The sequence below is a fragment of the Trichosurus vulpecula genome, chromosome 2 (assembly GCF_011100635.1).
Source record: "Trichosurus vulpecula isolate mTriVul1 chromosome 2, mTriVul1.pri, whole genome shotgun sequence".
In the NCBI taxonomy this organism is placed as follows: domain Eukaryota; kingdom Metazoa; phylum Chordata; class Mammalia; order Diprotodontia; family Phalangeridae; genus Trichosurus; species Trichosurus vulpecula.
Genome location: NC_050574.1, coordinates 223,487,005 through 223,512,998, shown reverse-complemented (window position 1 = coordinate 223,512,998; position 25,994 = coordinate 223,487,005). Strand labels below are relative to the sequence as shown.

At 35.0% G+C, this 25,994-nt stretch overlaps 1 protein-coding gene across 3 annotated transcripts in view; it reads right to left on the bottom strand.

Moving 5' to 3' along the window:
- The window catches only part of UBR3 (ubiquitin protein ligase E3 component n-recognin 3), a 312,264-nt gene that overhangs the window by 179,431 nt on the left and 106,839 nt on the right, over positions 1-25,994 (bottom strand). For all 3 annotated transcript variants that reach the window (XM_036747217.1, XM_036747219.1, XM_036747218.1), the window contains exons 9-18: positions 20,272-20,451; positions 19,121-19,254; positions 10,944-11,030; positions 8,388-8,453; positions 8,198-8,287; positions 4,939-5,067; positions 4,796-4,848; positions 4,567-4,700; positions 4,119-4,204; positions 2,123-2,264 (exon numbers count right to left, since the gene is read on the bottom strand). In XM_036747217.1, the coding sequence (XP_036603112.1) occupies positions 2,123-2,264; positions 4,119-4,204; positions 4,567-4,700; positions 4,796-4,848; positions 4,939-5,067; positions 8,198-8,287; positions 8,388-8,453; positions 10,944-11,030; positions 19,121-19,254; positions 20,272-20,451 (1,101 nt within the window). The remainder of the gene's footprint in view (positions 1-2,122; positions 2,265-4,118; positions 4,205-4,566; positions 4,701-4,795; positions 4,849-4,938; positions 5,068-8,197; positions 8,288-8,387; positions 8,454-10,943; positions 11,031-19,120; positions 19,255-20,271; positions 20,452-25,994) is intronic.

Below are 25,994 nucleotides of genomic sequence, written 5' to 3'. Positions count from 1 at the left end.
TTCAAATCACCAATTTGAATCTTGGGAATCTTGACATTCTGAAGCAGAGTGTTTAAATTTACTTACACTTTGACGACTTCAATCTAACATTCATTAAAGTTAAAAATTAAATCATTTATTTTTATCAAAGATATATACTAAAATTTAATAAGCTATCACCTTCCCCCAAAGCACAGCAAGCTTTCTGGTTAATTGCTTTCCTCCTTTGGCATCAAGTTACAGCTTAAAAATCAAAAAAGCTTTTTTTTAGTAGTTTTCTTTCATCTTAGAGATTTCTAAATCTGTAGTTATGAATGTTCATAATAGCAAAGTAGTAGTCAAGGTAAAGGGAAGCTACTGTGCAGTACTGATTTGCAATTTTAAATTACTCTTATCTTACAAGTTCTGCCAAAATATTTTAAAAGTGCTAACTAATATAATATTCTAAATAATATGAGCATTCAACTAGAGGTTTTAATTTTTGAATTCCATGGACTCTGTGGTGGAATCAAATGCCACAACTAAAAATATCATAACATCTACTACTTCAAATACTATTTTTGAGAAGATTAAGATTGATTTTATATCATTTTCTTATTGATTCTATTTACAATTACTTGATTTTGCCCTGTAACTGCCTAAGTCACGGTTCTTTGTCTCTAAACTTAGTTCGGAGTTCAGCTGGCCTGTAATGCGTTAAGTTTAAAAATCCAACTCTCCTGACTCAAGGAATTAAACTGACCTTGGAGAATGCATGTGAACACAAAGGGAGTTTGGGCCGGATAGCTTTATTCTATGAAGCTATCCTTCAAAGATACCTGATTTGCTGTCCAAAAGTCTGGGCCACTATCTCACACTAGCACTCAGACAATGAACACTTCTTTGTCTTATGAGAGAAGAGTGGGGGTCATTACTAGCCTCCATTACCAAACTTCCAACCAATCATGTTGTTCCCTGCACTTCAGCTCTGTAATCGATCATGTTGCCCTTAATCCCACAATGTCATCTACCCTGTTCTGTACTTTGTTCTGTACTTCACAAAACCTATATATGGGGACCTATCTTTTTGCTTGAGGTCTTTAGCATAAATGTAGGCAAGTCACTGACCCATTTATTGATAAGTAACATGCCCCTGCTAATAAATGTTATCTTGTGTGGAGATCTGCCTCAGTTTACCCTTTTGTTAAAATCTCAAATGTTTTCTAGTAACTGGATCTGTATTATCAGTAGGGTAAACAATACGAGACAGCATTAAATATAACTGACACCTTTCTATCTGGTATTTTAGAGTTAACTAAGGAAAAAAAAAGCTAGTACCACTGATTTTAAAAAAGCCATTATGACATGGGATGCTCTACTACGCTCCTCCAAGGTTTTCTTTATGACAAAAAGACCATCTGACAGAAAGAACATCCTTCACTCACTTGTTTTACAAGACAAAACTTCAAAAATGCTTCAATAAGTCAAACTTCTTACCTATTTCAGGATTTTAACAAATTCAACATCTATGAAAACAGTATATGGATGATAGTGGTTAAAAGTCTCCAATTTGGGGTGAAACTTAAATGACAAGTTTCAGTACATTTTTTAAATTCCAAAACGCAGATCCTATTAGTGCAACAATGAACTCTTATTAAACTGCTTCAACATTTTAAATGGCTATTTAGGGGTGAGTATTTAATTTTTTCATTTATACTACATTTGTAGAAATCATGTTCTGTGAAGGGTACTATTTCATCTTATATTCCATCAAAACCCTACTATGGTGCTTCTTTATAGTGTAGAGGTGACAATTCTGGACTTTCAAGACTATCTTACATGAAGATAGGGAGAGGTTCAGATCTGTACAGATTAAAAAAAAAAACCACATTGGTGAAATCATGGTTCCCTGAAATACTGAAATACTAATTGCTAATATTTGGTCACTGACGGTTAAGCTTGGCCAAGAATCTCTTCTGCAATAGAATAATAGAATTGTCTAAGTAAACAGAAATAATTATCAATTTTTATGTAAAAGATAAAAATAATATGGCTGAAAAAATCAAGGCTAAGCAAAAAAGATAAATCAATTTCTTCTAGCATATAGGACTTAACCTTCAGAAAATTAATATTTCAAAAAATATTGTTATGCATATTAACATACCTTTGGGAGTATACATTCCTTGTTGCATAGAACCTCCAGGTTCAAAAACAGGAGCTTTAAAATCAGCTACAGCTGACAACACAGATTCAAAACTGTAGCTACCTGGAATAATTCCACTTTTGGGATTGGGATTTTCTGGAATGTGATTCATATGTCAAGAAAAATTAGTACTGGCTAAAAGTCATGTCAAATGATCAGGACACTCACTCTACTAATTACTTTTTAAGAACAGTCCAAATATCAAGATCTATTACAATACCTGAAAGTGGCCACAAGAGGACTCCAGAATGCAACAGTTCTGTCAACACTGTTTCTGTCACATAGTTAAAATGACTGCAATGTGGAACTTAAGGCATCTTTCATCTATACACTTACCCACTATTTGCTTTGTTAAAGATATAGTACCAAAGAGTACCAAAAGTGTTTTGTTGTTAACATTTTCCTACCTACTAATAGTGAACTTGAGATGGGGTGATAGAGGGGGGAAAATCAAAAGGAATACCTTAAGATCTCCATGTTTTAAATTGATTTCTATTTTACCATTTTCTAATTTTTATCATTTTTCTAACTGTTGTTATTTATCCATTTCTTTTTGCAAGGCAATTGAGATTAAGTGATTTGCCCAGGGTCACAAAACTAGTAAATGTCAAATGTTTGAGGCCAAATTTGAATTCTGCTCCTCCTGACTCCAGGGCCAGTGCTTTTCTAACTGTATTTAAAGCTATATATAATACCATTTCCTTGGAACTAAAGAAAGTAAAATAGAGTAGCATCAAGAAAATAATTAAGAATTACAATTTCAAAGAATGCCCCTAGAATTCTTCAAAGGATAATCTTCAGTTAAGGATCATGAAAGAACTAGCAGAAAATAAACTGAGAAACAAATTTTAAGTAGTTATATCAGATACATGTTATGGTATATACCTTTGTTTTATTTTTATTAAATCCAAGATATCATTTATTATCAAATGCAGACCAGGAAGTAATCTTAGAGATTATCTAGTTCAAACCTAAATCTAACTCCAAAGTTAGCACACTTTCTGGTATACAACATTGCTTCTTTACTTTTTTAACAGCCCAAGAAAATAGTTGCTAAATTGAAGCTGGTCATAAAAGGCTTAATAAAGGTTATCAAGAAAGTACTATTATCAGACTTCAGAGATGAAGAAACTAAGGCTCTCAGAAATTAGTAATTTGCTTACCATAATGATATTGAGAGCTACTATGTATTACTACACTCAGAATAACAGCAGGACAGAGAGAGAGAGAATGTATGTGTGTGTGCACATGCGCACGCACACACGCATGTGTGCACGTGTGCATGTGTGCATGTGTGTGTGCTATGCCAAAAAAATCCTTAGTGCAAATAAAACATAATCTAACTACATTTTAGAAGACACCAATCATATTTTAATACTATGGTGTAGTAGATAAAGAGCTGGTCTCAGGGTCAGGAAGACCTTGGTTCAGGTCCCATTTCTGGCACTGGCTGAGTGACTCTATAGAAACCCCTGAACCTCTCATGTGCCCCCGGGCTGCTTTCTACAACTCTGAATTACAGAGGAAGTGTTGATCTGTTTTGGAAAAGGAAGTGCCTCACCAGGTACTCCCTATACCTATGAAGTCAGAGATCCAATAATTTTTTTTAACTAGAGTTATAAATTATTCTATTTTTACTAATCCTATTAATATGCAAAAGAGACACGTTATTGTAGAAAAACCTATAGAATGAGGAGACCTGAAATCAGGAAACCTGAGCTCTCTTGCAGACAGACTCTTCCACGGACTTGTTCTCTAACATTTGAACATATCACTTAACCTCTCTGAACATCAGTTTCTTCATATATGAAATGAAGGAGCTGACAAAAGATGATGTTCAAGATCCCTTCCAGTTCTAACACTCTGTGACTCTCATCATGTGACTCTCATATTTCTTTCAATACATTAAATGGAACCTGCAATCAATTGAAAATTAAATGAAAACTTATAAGGATATGAGATCCAGCAATGAACTATGCGTCCTGTCATTCATACAAAGTTGGGCTACCATCTCTGCCCTGAGGATTTCATCATCTGTCATTCCTAAAAATAATTAAAAAACAAAAATTAGTACATCTAAATAGGGATAAAATTATAAAGAATCCACTTACAACAAATTTTACTAATCTGTCCCCTAAGATGTTCATAAGTATGCTTCAAGAGTTAAAGAAAAAGATTGGTGCCTCAGATTTAATTAGAGTTTAGAACTGCTGTTTTCGGCTATTTCAGATAAAGTATTAAAGTGAATTAATTTTTAAATATCTAACATTTGCAAACCAAATTAACAACCTAAAATAATTTACATTAGACTTACTACTCACAACCTCTTTTTAAAATAGGAGATTTAACTGTCACTATTTTAAAAGTCACTGTTCTACTTACATATGAATTATTGTAGCTTTTACCTAAATGTAAACGAAGACTCAACAGAATCACAAGAAACGTAAGGGCTCCTTCTAACATAGATCTCTCATGTTCTGAATCAAGTATTGTATTTTGATGTTGTGAAGCCATTGTCAACAAATCCACTACCTTAAATCTATAGGGAAAAAAACATAATACTTAAAACTTTAAAAAGTAAAATATAACTGAAAATATCCCATGGTACTGAAAAATTGTTTCAATATTGCTTACCTTTCAAAGACAGATGAAATAAAATAATCTGGGTCAAGTCTAGAAGCACAGACCTTTGGGAAAAAAAAAACAAAGAAATATTTTACTTCTCAGCATTCAGATTTGCTTATAAGGACGGTATCTAAAATATATTGTGATTTTACCTGTAAAAGGTATATGTCAGGATCAATCATGGAATTACAGAAATGAGACTGTACATAAGTCATAGCTTGCCCTTTGATCTGGAGGCCGTTTCTAACCCACATATTACTGTGAATTTCAGAGAGACTTGCCTATTTAGGAGAAAAAAAAATTAAATAATAGTATTATTTAGCAACTCAGTCTAGGAATGTTTATTTTCTAAATACAGTCTACACACAAACATGGATAGTCATCTAAAAATATTTTTGGATTAGAACCAATCACTAGAACTAGCCAAATGTTTTCATAAACTAAAAATCTGCTGGTTATAGAATGAATAATTTAAAATCATAATAAAAACCATACAAAACAATGCATAAAGAATAACTTACTTGCAAGTTAATACATGAGTACCTTTACTTAATGATCCCTTTAAGATACTAATACCAGGATGTCTGCTTGAAGTCTTTTAAACTGAAAAACTACTAGCGATTAATTGTATCTCAACAACTCCCAATGACAATATAATATTTAAAGAAATACTACATTGAAGCACAAAACAAAGTTAATATTCTAATCACTCCTGCATGCAAAGATGAAGGCATTAAGTAATTCATTCATTTGATCAACCTCAAGACATTGGTCCATAAGCCTAACCAGTCACTGCTCAGATTTTATCACCAACACATAGGGGAATAAGATTAGAAAATGTAGGCAGATTAATTCATGTTTTCATTTGTTCAGCAGCTATTTATTAAGCACCTTGCTAGATGATATGCGTAGCTAATACAAAGAAAAAGCCAACATGATTCCTAACCTTCACAAAGAGTACAATAGCAGGGGGAAATAAGACATGTAAACAAATATCTATAGTAAAAGTTATAATGCAAACCTTCAATATGAGAAGTACGAATTGCTAAGTAAATCAGTAAAAACATATGACTAAGCACTAATGCCAGTTAAGTTGTTGCAGTAGCAATTTAGATTTGAAGATCTTTCCCACCCACTAATAGGCCATATGACCTGCTTATATCACAGGAAGCCTAAGTTACATGTGTTGGGAGGAGTTTCCTGATAGGAAAAGGAAGTTATGTCACAGGAAATGCAGAGAGAGAGACAGAGAGACAGAGAGAGAGAGAGACAGCAGGGCGGTGGGGGGGGAGGGGGAGGGAGAGTTTTATGGCTGCTAATGGCCACCGTCATGATAGTTAGAACAGGCTGACTTGGCTGTACTGTGAGTTTGTTTTGGGGAAGACCCCAGCAGGGCGTCAGAGAGGTTTGGGGATGTGAGGCTCCATGTTGTGATATCATATTTTAGGTTCCTTGCTGCTGTGATGAAGTGGGTTAACTGGCTGTGTGAACTGAACGTATGGTTATGGGATACACTTCTCTGGTGTCTAAATAAATGGTTTACTTCTGCCTTCTACGTGGAGAGTCTCATATACTTTGCTATACAGAACCACATAGGCATTTTGACGATCATCATCACGTTGTTATTATTGTCTTACTGTTACAGTTGTGAGTACTGCAACGCACCTATAATATCCAGTATGTAGCTATTACACTCCTTTTCATAATATACATAAGACTATGTTTGCTATTTAGGACTCCATGTAAACAAATGTTTTTCTTCCCTCAAGCGAATGAACTAACACTGCTTCCTGGAAATGTAACAAGTGAACATTATAAACTCCTTAAAGCAAAGGTCCCATTGTCCTTTCACTAAAAGAACATGTCTCAAGGCCATTTCCCTAGGCACTGGTAAAGTCATTTGGAGATAAGTATCCTCAAGTATTCTCTGTTCATATTGACTGTTAATTATTCTACTTACCTATGCTACCTGTTGCTTTACATCCCTAAACTGCTAGGAAGATTTCTTCCCATTTTCCAAATTATGAACATTCTCATTTCAGCCCAAATGAAGTGGGTTTTTTTTTGGTAGTATCTTAGTTTATATAGATAACAGATTTCTGCATCCTAAGTGGAAATAAGGAAATGAAATTTGGATACTATGTCTTCCATCTCATCATGGCCCTAGAATCTCTGGCTACTAGATCACTAAAAACATCACTAACATAAATCAGAGGTGGGTCATTTTCTGTGCAGAAGAGAAACCTAGTGAACCATCTTAATAATGGCACTCTACCTGGAGTACTACCACCCTATTTTTGGTGTTGCAACCCTTGTGAGCCATGTGAAAGTTGCCACCTCCCACAAGCTGATCCGAGACAACAGGCCCAAAGAACTGGGCAAGACCCACATCAAAATACAGAATTCCTCAGAGCTCTACAAGCTACAAAGAATATCCTTCAATAAACATCATTAAGAAAAATTTTTTTTAATTTTTTAAAAATAAACATCATTAAAACATATATATAATTTCTATGCATATGGCCTCTATTTTTATCCCTGGGCAGAACCACAATTAATTTATCACACAGTCACGCATTTACAGGGCAACTGCTAAGTGATAGGATTATCTGATCAATTTTCCCTATTTCAACTATTTACTACAAACTGCGAAAAAAACTCTAACTCATTTGGTAAATGGAATAAAGCAACATTTCAGACTGACAATAATTCCTTCAATGTCTTATGCTGTTATGCAACAGGGTATACCCTGTCTCTTCGAATACTCCATAACCTCAGAAGAGGTGTCATCATGGATTTCTTCATATTTCCCTCCCCCACTCCCCAGGATATCTAGGCACTGTGTTTTTTATCCTCTAAGGATCCTAAATTAATACTTGTTGATTTATTAATAAAACTATCACTTAATAAAAAACCAACTTAAGTAACATGTTCTACTTACTGTAAACAAGTGATACCAATCGACATAGAATTCTAGTATTTTAGTGCTGAAAAAAACCTGAGAAACATCAATTTACAGATAAAGGAGCTGAGGACCAGTGAAGCAAAGGAGCTGTGAATCAAAGTGAGTTAGTAACCAAAGGTCATAAGTCTCTTCATTCACAGTATAATAAGTATTCTTTGTGCTTTTGTTATATAAAAGGCCAAGTAAAGATAGGGTCAGACTTCTGGGAAAACTACAACAAAAAGTTTTACTCAAAAAGAAATTCAAGTGATATGGCAAAAATGAGAGAGCCAAACACAAATATTGCCACTATGACAATTATGATAAAAGCACACAAGAGTTGGAATAAATGATGTCTAAGGTCCCTTATGGCTCTGCTATATGGTTGTTAAGTCAAATAAGACTTAAATGCACTTGATACAACCAACAACTCTTACCTAAAACCTCCAAGAAGCATGAAACCTTACCTGGATTTGGAGTGGGTGAATCATTAGTTTCATCAACATTTCCTGATCTGGTAAAATAGAATCTAGATCTAGCTCTTGACATTTCACAGCCTACAAATAAAATTTAGAGAATTTAGATGTTTTTTATGTAAAATATATTTTCCCGCCTACTAGAAAAGGAAAGAGCCACACATACAAAGATAAATCTTACCTTACTCAAAAACATAGCATAATAACGATGTAGTGGCAAATGAAAAGTAACCTGGTTGGGAGCTGGCTGAAATACAAACAAAGAAAATAAAATGCCGCAGGTAAAAACAAGACTTCATATAATTCTGCAAAGATAAGATATGCCAAAATAAAATTTGTACTTTGTTTTATTTCTGCACCTAGTGCTTCAAGTTTGACTAAAATATTAATGGAAAAAGACAACTGAAATTTTTTTCTAAATTTTCTAAATTAAACTAAAGTAAATTAAGTGCATAAGAAAAAAATAGAAATAAAGCTAAAAATGTTAGAAAAGATCTTCCTATATAGTTAAAACCTGTAAAATCATCACAGTCACAAGTAACTATGATGAATAGTATGAAAACCATACCGTAGATGCTAAGGAGCTGCAATAATGACAGTGGATGTGAAGTAACTTTTTACTGCTATCGGGAGTTTTTTTAAAAAAGAAAAACAAATTCCTTAATATGATAGAATAGGAAATTTTTAGGAGGCAAGGACTCTCCCTTTATTTACTGTTATTATCGATGTCTGACATAATTCACTAACATCAGAGAGTCTCCCAGAAGAAAGCTGCTATCACCCAAGAGTTTGTGCCGACCATCTACCCTGGAATGCTATGGATGAAGAATGTCTGCTGCCCAGATTATGTTATGCGGTTGGATGGACAAATGTATAGAGCTTGTTCATCAGTACTTGTTATGAAGGACAAACAGTACAAATGGGCATTGTACTGGGCTAGAGAAGGAGGAGAAAGAGAAAGAAGAAGAGAAAAAAGGAGGAAGAGGAGCATGATAAGATAAAGAAGAAAGAGAAATAAGAGGAGAAAAAGGAGGAGGAAAAGAATGATAAGGAGAAGGAGGAAGAAGAGGAAAGGTGGGCTGGATGGCCTTCAGGAAACATAAAATCTCCTTTAACAAGAGAACCAAGCTACTCCAGGAAACATAGATGCATATTTTTAATATCAATACCAATGCTGTTATATAAATGCAAGACAAGGAATACAATGATCTCAGAAGACTTGAAAACTGATTATCACAGAGAAAACAATGGAGAGGCACACAATGGGTTTAAGGAGATTGAAATATATAACTACGCAGGAACATCAAAGAAGTAGAGCACTTAAATATGTCATCAGGAAAATGTATTTAGGAAAAGAAGTTTATTTGCTGAAGGGAAGGGATGACAGGGAGACAGCCTCCCAACTTATCTTGTCCTCTTAGGCTTTAGTATCACATCTCTTCTCCAAACTGTATTTCAGTCAATACCAGAAACACTGATATTTAATCCAACATTCCTTTAATCTACCACCCTGCTACCAAATAAAAACTGTTGGCCTAAATTGACACAAAACTATAATCAGATACCTTCATACCAGTGTCCATGTTGTTTAACATTTCTGAAAAACCAATCAACAAACCCACTTCTATTTATATGCTAACGGAAAGAGAGCAGGCTATATATATATATAAAGGGAACTGGAAGTTTTGAGAACAAGGCTCTACAACTATCTCCATCAAGCATTTACCAATTAATTCAGAATACATCATTCAATTTCTCTGTATTTTAATCTCCCACCATCAGTAAAATGAGGATAAATAATACCTTGCCTCCTTTATAAGGCTATTGTGAGGAACAAGTGAAATAATACATGTTAAAATACTTTCCAACAAAAGTACAAAGCATTATACAAGATTATAATATTTATCTCTTCCAGCTCTTTATACAATCTAATACTCTTTCATTAACTTACCCAAACCACATGAAAATTCTTACAACATTTAGCATCCTTCTGAAAACATGTCTTAAGCCAAATAAAAGTGGGAGCCATCTGCTCCCACAAAGACAGTTGTTATCTACATGCTTATGTCACTCAACTAGATTTTAACATAGCCAATTCATACATTACCTTCTGACTCTAAGATATTTTAACTATCTTACTAACTATTCAAATTAAAAGCATGTACATAAAATCTCAAAGAATGACACCTTTGTACTTGATTCCCCCAAATTATTTTTGATCTTCTTTGATTAATGGCACTTCTTAAAGACTAGTCTGTTAATCCAATTGTGTAAGTACTATATCACAATAAGTATTGTATCTACTCCTTCACAGTTCATTCCTACAGGCATATCTTTTAGTCATTTCAGATTCAGATAAGGAAAACATTCACTTAATATGGTCTTGGTAATCCTTGCTATCAATGTACAGTATCCCATTCCTAAATGCAGAATCACTTCAACACTTGGTACAAATTTATACTCTTGATCTATGTTAAGACTCACTAAATATCTGATGAAATAAATACTTCTCTATGAAACCAACAAAAATGATTACTACTGTTAAATATCATGTCTGTGCTAAACGGAGGGGAAAAAAAAACCCTTGACTTTTCTTTCCAGTGTACACTACTAAAACAATAATTTCTTATATAAGGAACAATCTAATTTTTTGTTTCTTATTTTACTTGTGAGGTATTATTCTCTGATTATACTTTATGGCCAAACAATTTTGCTAACTGCTGTGACAAGTACATACCTCATCTACAAAATTAATAGCATCAAACCAGTCCTGAAGTGCTTCTAGGCAATATCTAACAACATTTCTTGTATATTCTTGTGTTTCCTGTAAATGAAAAAAAAAAACAGCATTGTAAATGTTTAGGATTTTCAGAAGCAAATATAGTATTAACCAAGAATCTAAGACAATAGTTAATTTAGTGATTTGCTGTTCAGTCATTTACTTGTGTCCAACTCTTTGTGATCCCATATGGGGTTTTCTTGGCAAATTTATGCTGGAGTGGTTTTGCTATTTTCTTTTCCAGTGGATTAAGGCAAACAGAGGTTAAGTCACTCACTTGCCCAGGTTCAGAAGCCATATATGAACTCAGGTCTTTCTGATTCTAGGGCAAGCACCTCCTACCTATTGAGCCATCTTGCTTGCTGCAATTTAGTAATTAGTGACCCCTATATTATTTATCTATTTTGCTTGGGAAACAAAAAACTGTATCAATCAAAAGTATTTACTAAACATCACTACGTGCCAGGCGCTAGGCATATGAAGACAAAAATTAAACAGGCTCTGCTTTCAGAAGATTCTAGAGAGGATATAAGTACACTGCATTATCAATAAAAACAAGCATATGAGAGACACTAAGGATATGTATTATTGGAAAAAGGAGGGGAGTACTCAAAGATTGGGAATAAGGGAAAAGTGATAGTCAGAATGTTGAATTAATACCCATAAAATGCTAAAAGAAGCACAAAGGAATCACAGTGTGTTGAATTGTTCCTCTATGTTGAATTTATGAAAAGACATGGGAAGTGAGTCAAATTTACAAGAATAAGAGTTAATCCCCCAGCTGATAAATGGTCAAAGGACATGAAAAGGCAGTTTTCAGAGAAAGAAGCCAAAGCTATCAATATACATATAAGGATAAACTAAATCTCTAATAATTAGAGGAATGGAAATTAAAACAACTTTTTAGGTACCACCTCATATCCATCAGATTGGCTAAGATGCCAAAAAAAGAAAATGACAAATACTAGAGAGGATGTGGGAAAACAGATACACTAATGAACTGCTGGTGGAGCTGTGAACTAGTCCAACTATTCTGGACAGCAATTTGAAACTATGCCCAAAAACCTATTAAGTCCTCTGACCCAGAGATTCCACTACTAGCTCTACACCTCAGAGATCAAAGAAAGACTAATGGACCCATATGCACAAAAATATTTGCAGCAGCTCTTTCTGTGGTGGCCAAGAATCAGTAACTAACTAAAAAGATGCCTATCAACTAGGGAATGTCTAAACAAGTTATGGTATATGAATGTGATGAAATTTTACTGTGCTTTAAAAAATGATGAAGGGGATAGTTTCAGTAAAAACTGGGAAGACTTGTATGAAATTATACGAAGTGAAATGAGCAGAATCAGGAGAACAATTTATACAGTAAGAGTAATATTGTAAAGATAATCAACTTTGAAACATTTAGAAACTCTGACCAACACAATGACCAACCACAATACCGCAGGATTCATGATGAAACATACTATCCATCTTGAGATAAAGAACTGAAGGACTCAAGAGTGCAAATTGAAGTATATTTCCTTGTTTCTTTCTTCTTACCTTTTCTTTGTGGGGCGGGGGAAGGGAGAGGAAGGGGGACAGGACATGGCTAATGTGGATATTTGTTTTGCGTAACTATACACATTTGCAATGTTTTTTTTATTTTTCTTGCCTTCTCAATAAGTAAAAAGAGGGAGGGGTAAAACTTCAAACTAAAAATAAAATTTGAATTAGAGAAAAACAATCCATTGATACAGAAAATTGGAAATGGATAAAAGAACACAGAAACTGCATCCATCATCTAGCACTTGATTTCTTTGCCAAATAAAGTGTTATGGCAGTCAAGAAGAACAATAACAATTTGTTTAGAAAGATATGGACAATAATTACACAGGACAAAAAAATATTGAGAAAATGTGATCTCTAAGGGAGAAAGAAACAGACAATTACGTGATTATGAATCTATAACAGCCAACTTCAGCTGGTGACTTAAATATGTATTACTTAAAAATTTCTTTCAAGTAAGGGATACCTTAAATAACTTAGCATTGCCTAATATTTTTTCAATGGTGTTTGTTTCCAATCTCTACAACAATCTAGCAAATGTACTTGTATCCTTAGGCATAATTTTTAAGTGTCACTTCTAACCAGAGTAAAAATCCCAATTCTATAAGCCAGTGCTAATTAACTGATAAAAATTACCCTGTGATGAAGATAATCACCTTTTTCAGCTCATTCTGTCTCTACATAACACCTTTACTATAATTTTGGATAATCCCTAACACTAGCACCTGTTCAAAAAAAAATACCTTTCTTCAACCCTTTACTGCTATGTAATTCCCAAACTTCCCATAATTTGTCATCTCCATTACCATCCACTACATATCAAAAGCTGGATTTTTTTAAGCCACAGATAAAAGATTCAAGAAATACTGTTTTTCACTCAACTAAAACTCCATTTACACAGCAGATTCATTAGACAGCTTTCCAATTTTTCCACCTCTATATGACAGGGGTGGAAAAAGGATATACTTCTAACAAAAGCACTGTTTGCCATACTAAGACTATGATTACAGTCCTCATTTAAGCTTTATACAAGCGAGCTTTGGGATGAAGAACTGTAATTGCAGGTGCAATACAGACTGGCACTGTGAAAATATATTTGGGGCTTTAATGTTCTAGACAGCCACTAACAACTTAAAACTTTTGCAATTTAGCTTCTAACCCTCCAATTTTTGACCAAAACTGAAGAAGTCACTAATGGCATCTTGAACCCCAAATCCAATCATCATGAAACATAGAGATTCTCATTATCTAGTGCTAGATGCATAACTTAAACTCATCGTTTAAGGCTCATAAACTAAATCCCAAGGATGCAGTCACCTTGTTTTGACAATAAACTATGGTCTTACTGTGTGTCTGATAAATGCTCACTCCAAAAAGTAGATATTTATTGATAATAAAGAATGGACTAAGAAAAGCAGTATTTTTTGAATTTACTAAAATTCAAAATTGTAACAGCTTTTAATATATGTAAACATATTTTTCAGTAATAAACTAGATGCTGGCTGTGTGTATATTTTGTGGGTGTCACAGAATCATACATCAGAGCTAGAAGAGACTTCATCTGCTCCAACTCCCTAATTTTAGCATACGAAAATACTGAAGCACAGGGGTTAAATTACTTGCCCAGCTAGAAAGTAAACCTGGGTGTCCCGGGTGACATGTGGTGCTTTAAGAGCATAAGCAGCCCACAACCTGATCATGTCCCGCTTTCTCTAAGGCTACAGAAAATAGACTGTCACTTTATTAATTAACCAGAATGGAATTTGTCTACATGGTGATATATTCAAGGCATCTCCTGTAAAAAGCTTGTAGGAATGTATTTGTTAGATTGTGAGTTCCTTGAGGGCAGGAACTTTCTTTTGCCTCTTTTTTATAAACACAGCATCTGACATAGTGCCTGGCATATAGTAGGCACTTAATAAATATTTACTGACTGACTGACTACCAGTCAGTATTTTTCATCAGAGTTTACCTGGTTCACCCACCTAACCTCCTCTCCAGGGCAGGAGATTTTAAATCTCCACTGCCCATGAGAGAACAATTAGCCTGCAAACTCCCAAACTAGCTCCCACTTTCACCTACTAGAACTTCACAGAGTGTAGCCAGTGCTGATCTCAATTAAATAATGACCGAGGAGTATTAAAATGAAATACTGTTCTTAGTTATTCAAAAATTACAGGAAAATCCTTATGACAACCCAGTCGTTTCATGTGCAAAATTTTCTTCAGTACAACCAACCCTCTATATTTTATATTACACATTCAATCCACACATGTCTACACATAATTTATTGGAGAGAAAAAAAACCCCAAGCTACTCTATTAAGAGTTCAGCCCTGGGGCAGCTAGGTGGCACAGAGAGTAGAGCACCAGCCTGGAGTCAGAAGGACCTGAGTTCAAATCCGGCCTCAGACACTTGACACATTTACTAGCTGTGTGACCTTGGGCAAGTCACTTAACCTCAACTGCCCTGCCAAAAAAAAAGAGTTCAGCCCAATGACTTCACCAATCCTACCCTTGCATGGCTAGGAGGTAGAGAGATGAGGATGGAGGCTAGAGATTTCAAATCCTCCAAGCACTTGCAGATTAAAGGAAGGGACCACACTTCTGGAGCTTCTATCAGAGCCATAACTGGCCCAAGTGAAAACTGAGGAAGAAGGAAAAATAGTCTTATTCTTCATTTCACCCTCCAGTATTAGTTTTACAAGCTGACAGTTTAGTTCTACTCTCTGTGAATGTCTTCCATCATTCTGCTCCCACAGCTACAGAGACAGTGGTTCAGGCCATGAAACACATCAGTCTAGGAAACTGAATTCTCAAAGCCCACTGGCACTCAGTCACATGGCAGGAAGAAAGCCTAAGTGCCCTTTGCAGCATCACTCTTGCTCTCCTCCCCATGCTCAAATTCTAAAAAATATAGATTAAAGTCCTTCTAAAAAAGGCAAAATCAGCAAAAAGAGAAAGGGCAAACACACACATTCACAAAAAAAGCTCTCTATATCTCTCAATGTCTTGTGCAGCCTTCCGATAAACATTCTCATTTTCAAGGGCGCAATGACTGTTTCCCTATAAAAAGCTTTAGGAAACCCTATGACTCTCACAAAAAAAAAATGCCCTTCAGTACTCCCCTACACACACACACACACACACACACACACACACCCCCATATCAAAAAAAGTTGGTATAATCAGGGGCTTTTCTCCCTTAATGCTGCCTTGAATTCCCATGACATCATCATCAAGTAAAACCAGCTTTCTCATAGTTGAACTGAGGTTCCACTTTAAAACTTTTAGTCCTATAGGCATCTTCACTATAAATCCCCAACACTCCTGCCTGCTCCGAAAGCAGTAAATTTCCCACTAATTGTCTTGCAACTAAGTTTTTCAGGACTAACTACAGCTATCCTAGGAGACTAGTACCTGCTCTTCACAAACAGGATTTATATAACATTCTAAAATGCAAAATGAGTTGCTTCTCCTTCCCTTTATGTAGCTTGGGGAGAAAAAACCTGATAATAAAATATGACCATTTCCCTATTACAAAAAAAAATAACAAAATATTTTTCATCCTATCAGAAGGAATTTTTAGAATCTAGCTCAGAAAAGTCCTCTGTCCTTGAAATGACCAAGGACAGTCTAAAGTTAATTTTGCTTTGCAGTCCACATTCGAGTTAAAAGCACCTTAAAATAGGTCTTGAAGCTAAAGCAAATTAGTGAACTAAAAACACAGTAATTTCTTATCTACACACATGTATCATAATCAAATATGCATGTTTTTTTTGTTTTTTTATCATGAATTCAACAAACATAAATATCTCAAAACATGAAGAACAGGAAAATGGACCTTGCCTTACAAGAAACTGTGAATTTTTACCACACACTGTTTTGAAGAGCTACAGGTAAGGCTTAACCAAGAAGTTAACAAATTGCTCCATTGTCACCCTTCAAATACTTGAAGACAAACGTAATACTTACTTTCTCTTCTCCCCAGGCATCTCTTATCTGAACTATAAATCCCAAGTTCTTTTATTAAACTTTCTATTTCTCCCTTCCTTTCCATGCACAGCCACCAACCATAATATAGGACCTCACCATTACAATAGTTCGTCTACTTTTTCTGCTCTCAAGTCTTCTCTCAATTTGTCCTACATACTGCTTCTAAATTATTATTCTCAAAATTCCATTCAATGATTCCTTACTATATACAAGATAAAGTTCAAACTACTCATTCTGGAATTTAGGCAATCTGACACATACCTCTCCAAATTTCTCTCTCACTACTCTCTTACATGATACTCTCTTACAACACTAGACAAAATGGTCTACTGACTGTATCCAAATATGCCATGAACAATCCTATTTCCTAAGAAAATGGAAACTGTAAATAAAACTTGAACCTTTATTTACAATTGCAAATAATCTTACATAAATAGCTAACATTTTTTCCTGAATAATGGAATAGTGAAATCCAGAAACCATCAGGTACCAACCATTAGCATTTAGCTCTAGAAATGAAAACACGTAGATACATTTTCATCATATTGTTTTCTCTAAAGACAAAAGGTATGTATTAAGTCCTTATTATCTAAGCACTAGGGGTATAAAAGCAAAAAAGCTTTGAAAACATTTCCACTCAAAGCAAAATATATATCATTAAATAACTACTAAAAATCTAATAAAATCCATAAACTTCAAAAATACCTCCATGCATTATAAAATTTATTTTAAATAAAATTATTATTTTCATATAATTATTCATATACTGTAAAAGAATATAATATGCTATACTAACATCACTTTTATAGTCTGGAATAAATCCTAAAAGAGCATAAATAATGTTGTTATTGATGATGATGATAATGATAATGATGACAAAAATATGTTTATATATATCGCCTACTATGTGCCAAGCACAATGTTAGGCACTTTACAAATCTTATCTCATTTGATCCTCACAACAAGCCTGGGAGGTGCAATTACCATTCCCATTTTACATTCAGGAAGTGACTTGCCCAGGGTTACACAGTTACTAAGTGTCTGAGACCAAATTTGAACTCAGATCTTCCAGATTTCCAGCCCAGTCTTCTATCCATTGTGCCACCTTACTTTCTATACTTTACTTTGGCCTTGTTATATTGACAGTAATAGTGAGCGGGACAACACAGCTAGTAGAGAAAGTAATAGAGTAACAGGGACAAAACCAAGAAATCATGTATAAGTATTTAACCAAAGTTTTGCCAAATAAAATACGTACTTATTAAAAATTGATATAAAAAGCTATTTTACTTTTTCAGATATTAACTAACTCAAACCATACATTTGTGGAACAAAGGGGGGAAATGAAGTATTGTAGTATCCTGTCTAAATTTTTAACCAATACATTTTAACTTACTCCCTCAATTAAATAGTCTAGTCATAACTAGGTTTAAACAAGGTCCATTTTCAACTCTAATGTTTTATCTTATTGATTTCTCTGGGTAACAAATTACAAGGTCAGGAGGACTAGTCAGCATCTTCTGTGACCTTCAAAACAGCCAGCATCCTTCTCTAGAAAAGGCTCAAACAACTGCCTCAAGTAAAATCTCATTCCTATAAAGATTTTCTATAATAACCTCCAAGGAAGCTCCTCACTCATATTTCAACAAAATTTAACTTTCCCTTCAAGTTAATTTCCCTTCCTGCACATATTATCTGCTGTTTTCTAGCCTCATTCTAACTGCTTTCTTTTTATACTAAATACCTAGGGTGGGTAATTCAGGAATTAAGAGAAGGGAACTAACAAAAAAAGAAGAAACATGTGATGGAGATATTTTGGGAATAAATGACCAGGAAATGTCAAGTTACAAAGCCCAAACAAAATAAAATTGAGAATTATTGCAGACCACAGGATCATAAGAAAAAGAAGTATAAAGTAAACATATACTTGTAAATTATAAACAAACACCACACCAAAACAATATGAAAAGTGGGGGATAGTTTAGATAATGTATGTATGTATATATGCATATATGTATGCATGTATATATGTATGTATAAGCACTGCTGAAACCAAAATGTTCTATCCAATCATATATAGACAGATATAAAATGACATAGTAATGACATGTTAATATCTTATTTAATTTTAATGACGTTTTACTGAAAGCTATCTCAATACCTGCTTAGGAGCTATAGAATGTTTATGCTAAAGACATTGTTTGTGACTTCTAACAGCGGTGAGCAAAATTCATTCAGAGTTCAACCTCATTCTGTGGAACATAAGTAATAGTTACTACTGGCCAAAAAACTGGAAAAAAAAAGCACCGCTTTTTATATTTGTATGTTATGGAATGTTGGGCAATAACCATAGCATTAAATGATTAAGAAGAGACACTTCCCATTGATCCAGGTTCCAAAAGCTTTGCCTTTTCCAACTTTTGCCACACTAGCCAAGACAAAGCTAATCCAAGTTGCTACTTAATTATCAGGCACAAATTTCAATGGGAAGAAAAAAATTACTTAAAAATCAAAAACATGTATATATATACATATATATATATCTCATATATATATATAAAAACAATAAAAATATTCTTAGCATACCCTAATTTTGCAATGTGATAACAGTCCCCACATTGGCTGTGCACAAGCCTCAAGCTCAGCAGCAAATGCAGCATAGTAGGTCTGAGATTCAAATTCCACGTGTTCATTTAGTTCTCGTTTATTTAAGTTCATACCTTTTAAAAAATTAAGATGGAAATAAAAGGACAAATGTAACCATTAAAAACTGTAAAGATGAAAAGTTAAAAATCAAATATCTGATCTAATATTCCCTGACATATTCTTTCAAATGATCATGTATATTTTAAATTAAACAATTAGGATTCATTTCACAAGATAAACAAAAATGTTTAAATATGTATGTCAGACAAACCTAAAAGAGTTTTCTATTCATAAGTTTTCTCTTGCTATCTTATGTAAGTAGAATAAGTTTGAAGGGGGGAGAGGATATCAAACAAATAGATATTGGATAATTATCTAACATGCTTTAATATCTAGAAAATTTCTTATAGAACCTATGGAAAATTCTGGTGCAAATATGTAAAAAATTTTTTTTAATAAACAGCTTATCTCACTGAGTCTAACTCTCAAAGAATTAGTGGTAGAAAGGACCTCAGGATCATATCATCCAAGTGCATCATGTTGCAGATGAAGAAACTAAGAGGCAGAAAGCAGTCAGAACTTGAACCCAGATACTTTGCTACCAAGTCCAGTGCTCTTTCCACTGCCCTGTGTATCCTTTGGCTTGACATTTAAAAATTGTTTCCTAGCTTACTGATAAATTGTTTTCAGGAAAACTGACATTCATGAAAATGACAACAATGGAAGTAAACCTTGATTGAAAATTGCATCTATAATGAATAATTATTTGATCCAGACCTGGGACTTCATCTGTGTAAGAACTCCCAGTGTACAAACTCCCTCTATCAGTGCAAATACTCATCTGCAACCTGAATCAGTTAGGTGATTAACTACCTGAGGCCCTAAAAGGTTAAGTGATTTGTGCACTGATCATACAGTTAGTATGTTTCGGAGGCAGGACTTAAATCCAGTCTTTCCAATTCTAAGTCAAGTATTCTACACACTACCTCTCAATGTGTATCATACTATGATTACAGCTTAACAATTATTTCAGCAGCTGATAGTAAGCATCACACAAGTGAAAAGAAAACAACATAAAAATAAAAATATACCTTGAAAAAATGACACAAAGTTCATCCAAGTAACTAACAAACCATGATCCTCCAGGAATTTCTTTGCCACACTTTGATGTGAAAGGATATTAATAAAATCACTGACAAGAGGCCAATAAGTATTGTTCTTCAGTAGTGCTTCTCCACAGTTCACTACCACGTGTAAACTGTTTTCTTCATCTAAAAAAAAAATTACCAGCAAATTTATGTCCTCAGAATTGTTTTTCCAAAAATTGGGCATTAATAAATTTTAGATTAGACTCAATTCAAACTGCATCAAACAAATTAATGAAATCATGTTAACAAAAATAATGATTATTTCCCTCATTCTAATAAGTGTCTATTTTTCTCATTACTAAATGGGATTATAACCAAGTAGTTTTCTAAGAAAGAAATCCAAGGTACCCATAAATATATTTTTAAAGCTTCAAATCACTAAGAAATAGAGAAATGCAAATTAAAGCAACTCTGAAGTCACAACTCACATCCATCAGGTTGGCAAAGCTTAGAAAAGGAAAAAGATGACAATGATGGAAGAGGTGTGGAAAAATGGTACACTAATCTACGGCTGGTGGAGATGTGACTTGGCACAACCACTGTGAAAAGCAAGTTGGAACCACGCCCAAAAAGTTTCTGAGCTATATATACCTTTTGACCCAATAATAACATTGCTAGTACGCCCATACTCCAATTAGATTAAATAAAGAGAAAAAAGACTCGTATTTTTAAATTCTATTTGTAACAGCTCATTTTTGTGGTGGCAAAGAACTAGCAACTAAAGATAGACTCATCAATCAGGGAATGGCTAAACAAAGTATGATACACAAATCTAATGAAATACTATTGTCCTTTAAGAAATATGAAGAAGGCATTTTCAGGAAAAGCTGGAAAAACTTGTATGAATTGATGAAGAATGAAGTGAGAACCAGAACAATTTATATAATGACAACAAACAACTTGAAAGATTTAGAAATGGTACTCAACACAATGACCAACAAATTTTCCAAAGGATCCATGATGAACCATGCCACTCACCTACTGATAGGGAGGTGAGGGACTCAGGGTAAAAAGTGAAACATATTTTGGCGACATGAGCAATGGGCAATGATTGTGCATACGCGCTAAAAAAGAGTTTTGTTTTGTTTTCCCAAGGTGGAGAGGTAAGTGGGAAGAAGAGAAAATAGATTTTTAAATAGAAAAAAAATTAATTTTTTAAATGTTTTTACAAAAATTAATAAGGAAAAGGAATAAGCATTTACTAAGCACTTACTAAGTGCCGGGCATTGTGCTAAGTTCTTTAGAAATACTATCTCATTTGATCTTCACAACAACCCTTTGAAGCAGGTGCTATTATTATCCCCTCTTTTACAGTTGAAGAAACTAAGGCAGATATATATTGTGTGTATATTATATATATATATATATATATATATATATATTCCTGACTCCAGGCACAGTGCTCTACCCACTGCACCACCTAGTGTGGGTTATTTCTCTAAGAATTTAGTTTTCTTTTCAATAAAAGGTCCTATGACTTTGTTAACTCTCCCCTCTTATTAAACTCATCTGAATTAAAAGCTGAGCATAATAACAGCTAGCACCTATATAGACTTTTAATGATTGTAAAGTGCTTTACATGTTATGTTATCTCATTTGATTCTTTGGAAGAGATATGCTTATTTTTCTCATTTTACAGATGAGGACACTGAGGCTAAGAAAAGTTAAGAGAATTGCCCAGAGTCCCACAGCTAGTTAAGTGTCTGAGGCAGGATCTGAACCTAGGATTTCAGGACTCCAAGTCCAGCACTCACTCCACTGCCACCTAGCGGCCATTTGAATTCAAGTGATAAATTTTAAGGTACTTTTTATTATCTTGCCACTCTAAAGATTATTCACAAATAAGATTTTTTTAAATACATAGGTATTTAAACATAAAAGAGAGCTGAAAAAAATTCAGTTCTTGTGCCTCAAAAAAACCCTTTAGGGTATTTCAGGATTATTATTTATAAACTTCTTTCTATTAAAAAAAAATTTTGCTTCTATTACAGTTTTCCCTAGTCCAGATAAATTCAGATCATCGTGCTCTGATTTAATGAAACAATCAAAAATATATTAAGTGTCTACTATGTACCAGGCACTATGCTAAATGCTAAGGATAAGAAAAAAGGGAAAGCACAGTCCCTGCCTTCAAGGGCTCACAATCTAGTGTAGGAGATATAAACAAATATCTACAAACAATCTACAGACAAGATAAATAGGAAATAAATGAGAAGGATGGCACTAGAATTAAGAGAGGTTGGGAAAAGGTTTCCTGTAAAAGATGGTATTTTAGTTGGAACTTACAGGAAGATAAGAAGTTAACAGATAGAGATGAAGAGAGAGAGCATACACTAGGAATGGAGGAAAGCGTCCTGAGCTGAGAGATGCAATATCTTATTCAAGGAAGAGCCAAGAGGCCAATCACTAGATTGAAGAGTACATAGAGGACAGTAAGGTATAAAAAGACTGGAAAGGTAGAAAGGGCTAGATTAGAAAGTGCTTTGAATGCCAAAAGAGTTTGAATTTGAGCCTGAAAGCAACAAGAAGCCACCAGAATTTATTTAGGTAGGGGTGATGGGGGTGGTGACATGGCTGGAACTGTGTTTTAGGAAAATCAATTTTGTGGCTGAATGATGGATGAACTGGAGTAGAGAGAGACAGACTCACCAGGAGGCTATCTCAATAATCTAGGTGTGAGGTAATAAGGACCTGCCCAGAGTTGTAGCTCTGTCAGAGGAGAGAAGGAGGCATATTTTAGAGATGCTACAAATGTGAAATTGACAGGCGTTGGCAATAGATTGGATATAGGGAACGGGGGAGGGTTTGAGAGATAATGAAGAGGTGGGGAATTATTTTTCACAATGCTAAAGTTTAACCAACTCATACTTTAAATAAAAAATAGCTACACAACAATATATAAGAATAGGATCCAAACTAAAGTCAAAAAGTGTGTCATATTTAACTGTAACCAAATTTCAAATGCACATAAGAAATCTCTACTGACTCAAATACAAATTTGTTCCTAACACTGATTCCAGCACTCCTGTTCTTGTGAAATTTGCCTTGAGATCTTTAATAACATCAAAAGGTCCGACCTTACACTTTTATCCAAACTGAAAATGACACCTAGACCAATGCAAGGATAGGGAACAACGGTTCAGTACTGATTTAGTGTGATAAGGACAAATTACTAACTCACATTATTCCTTCAAATTTTTTTGTAAAGTTTAATGACAGGAACAATAAACCAATACCAAAAAGGGGACTGCCACCCCATGGTCACGAGGTAGTTGGAATAGCAATCAATAAATCCAATGAGAAAATATAGGAAGCAACTTTCTTTCCCCCCAGAACTGAAAAAAAAGTCAGCCAGCAATCCATGAGCAACAGAGAAGGAAACAACCAGCAAAGCCAGTAGTAGAAGAAGCAAGCAAGCAGGCCAATAACGAACCAGTGGTGGGTGTTCCTCACAAGGTTTGGTGTCTGAAAGGAGCAAGAGGGAAGGGCCCCATGAAAGTGGTTATAAACATACACTGGAAGCTCCAGCGACCAGCAGTGACCAAGGCTGACCAGTCAGATAGAGAAGCACTCAGAACAGAATACCCCAGAGTTCCAGAGACCCTAGTACTTACTCCTTAAACACAAGGGAGTCTGGAAAATCCAACATTCCAAACCCTAAAGATACAGGAGGGTCTGAGTACTTTAGGTGGAGGTCAGCACAGAAGTCAGGGAATCCAGGGCTGACCACCACACTCAAAAGCAGGGTGCAGAGTGGGGGCTCTGAAAAAAGTCTTAATTCAGAAACAAAAGTTGGAAAGATTAATGAACCAAAAACATCAACCTAAAATCACTACAAACCCAGAGATTTCTTAAAAAAAAAAAAAAACAAAAGGAATAATTCTATAATGAGAAAAAAAAGTCTAACATAAAAAAAGTTGATTTTCTGTAAGGACTATATGATTAACTAGAAGAAATGAAGAGATTAAAAAAGAAATAAAATAAAAGTTCTGGAAGAAAGAATAAAGAGAATAAATAGCTAAGAAGAGAAAGTACTAAAATTTACCCAAGTAACAGACTCCTTGGAAACCAGAATAGATCAAACAGAAATCAATGACTCTTTGAGACAGCAAGAGCTATTAGTGCAAAATCAAAAGACTGAAAAAGTAGAATATATACATATAAAACAATGTGTAAAACCTATATAAAACATTTATGTAAAACAATAATGATATAAAAACAATAGACTTAGAAAAGAGGTCAAGGATAATTTAGGAATAATTTTGGACTCTCCAAAAACCATGCCAAAATAAAAAAACCTGGACACTATACTTCAAGTAATCATAAATGAAAACTGCCCAGATCTATTAGAATCAAAGGATAATGGAAATATAGAAAGAATGTACCAGCTTGAAAACAGGGACTCGCTTAAGCTCTCCCCCAAACTCCTCCAAACACCTGTAAAAAATGACTCTAAACAAATTCTAGAGCTACAGAACCCACAAAATAACAGAGGGAAACAAGTCTCCAGCCCAAGACGGGCTGGATGGTTGCTGGGGAGGGTCTTTCCCACTGTGCTGGGAGTGGAGCACAGCCCAGTGTGGGCCACGCCAGGATAGATGGGGCCAGGGAGTAGACCAGGCAGAGCAGACCTCAGGGCCCTAAATCACTTAACTGTAGCAGTTACCAGATTCTTCAACCCATAAACACCAAAGACAACAGAGCAGGTCAGTGGGAAAACTGCTGGATCTGGATGAGAGAAGTGCATGGTCCTGGCCCCAGCCCCGGGGGCAGCTGGGGGGCAGCAGCAGCAAGCTCCAGCGCAGCTGCTTCCAAAGCCCCTGGCCCACACAGTGGAAGGAATCAAACCACAAATCAGAGCAGGAGTGCAGGGAGCGCTTTGCTGGCGCAGAGTCAGGGTTATCTTGCTTTGCCCTGTTTGGATCCGGGTCACGGTTCTGGTTTGCAGTTCCTGGGGGAGGAGGAGCACTGGTGTGGCAGAGTTTGCAGTGATGGTGGAAAGGGAGTCCTTCTGGTTGTTACATGGCAAAAAGGAGTGCTTGCACTCACAGACCAGAGCACAGGAGAGGAGCATCATATCACCTCAGAATAGAAGTAGCTCTGAAAACAGAAGCACAAAACCCCTGAAGCTTGGGACAAAGCACTATCCACTCTGAAAGCAGTCATACCCTGAGCAAAAGCTCAAAAATCAAGTAATTGGCTGGGGACATGAGCAAGCACTGTAAAAGGACTCAAACTCAGACTACAGAATCTTTTTTTGGTGACAAAGAAGATCAAAACATACAGCCAGAAGAAGTCAACAAAGTCAAAGAGCCTACATCAAAAACTGCCAAGAAAAATATGAATTCGTTGCAGGCCACGGAAGAATTCAAAAAGGATTTGGAAAAGCAAGTAAGAGAAGTAGAGGAAAACTGGGAAGAGAAATGAGAGTGATGTGAGAAAACCATGAAAAACAAGTCAATGACTTGCTAAAGGAGACCCAAAAAATATTGAAGAAAATAACACCTTAAAAAATAGACTAACCCAAATGGCAAAAGAGTTCCAAAAAGCCAGTGAGGAGAAGAATGCCTTAAAAGGCAGAATTAGTCAAATGGAAAAGGAGGTCCAAAAGACCAGAGAAGAAAATACTAACTTAAAAATTTGAATGGAGCAAATAGAAGCTATGA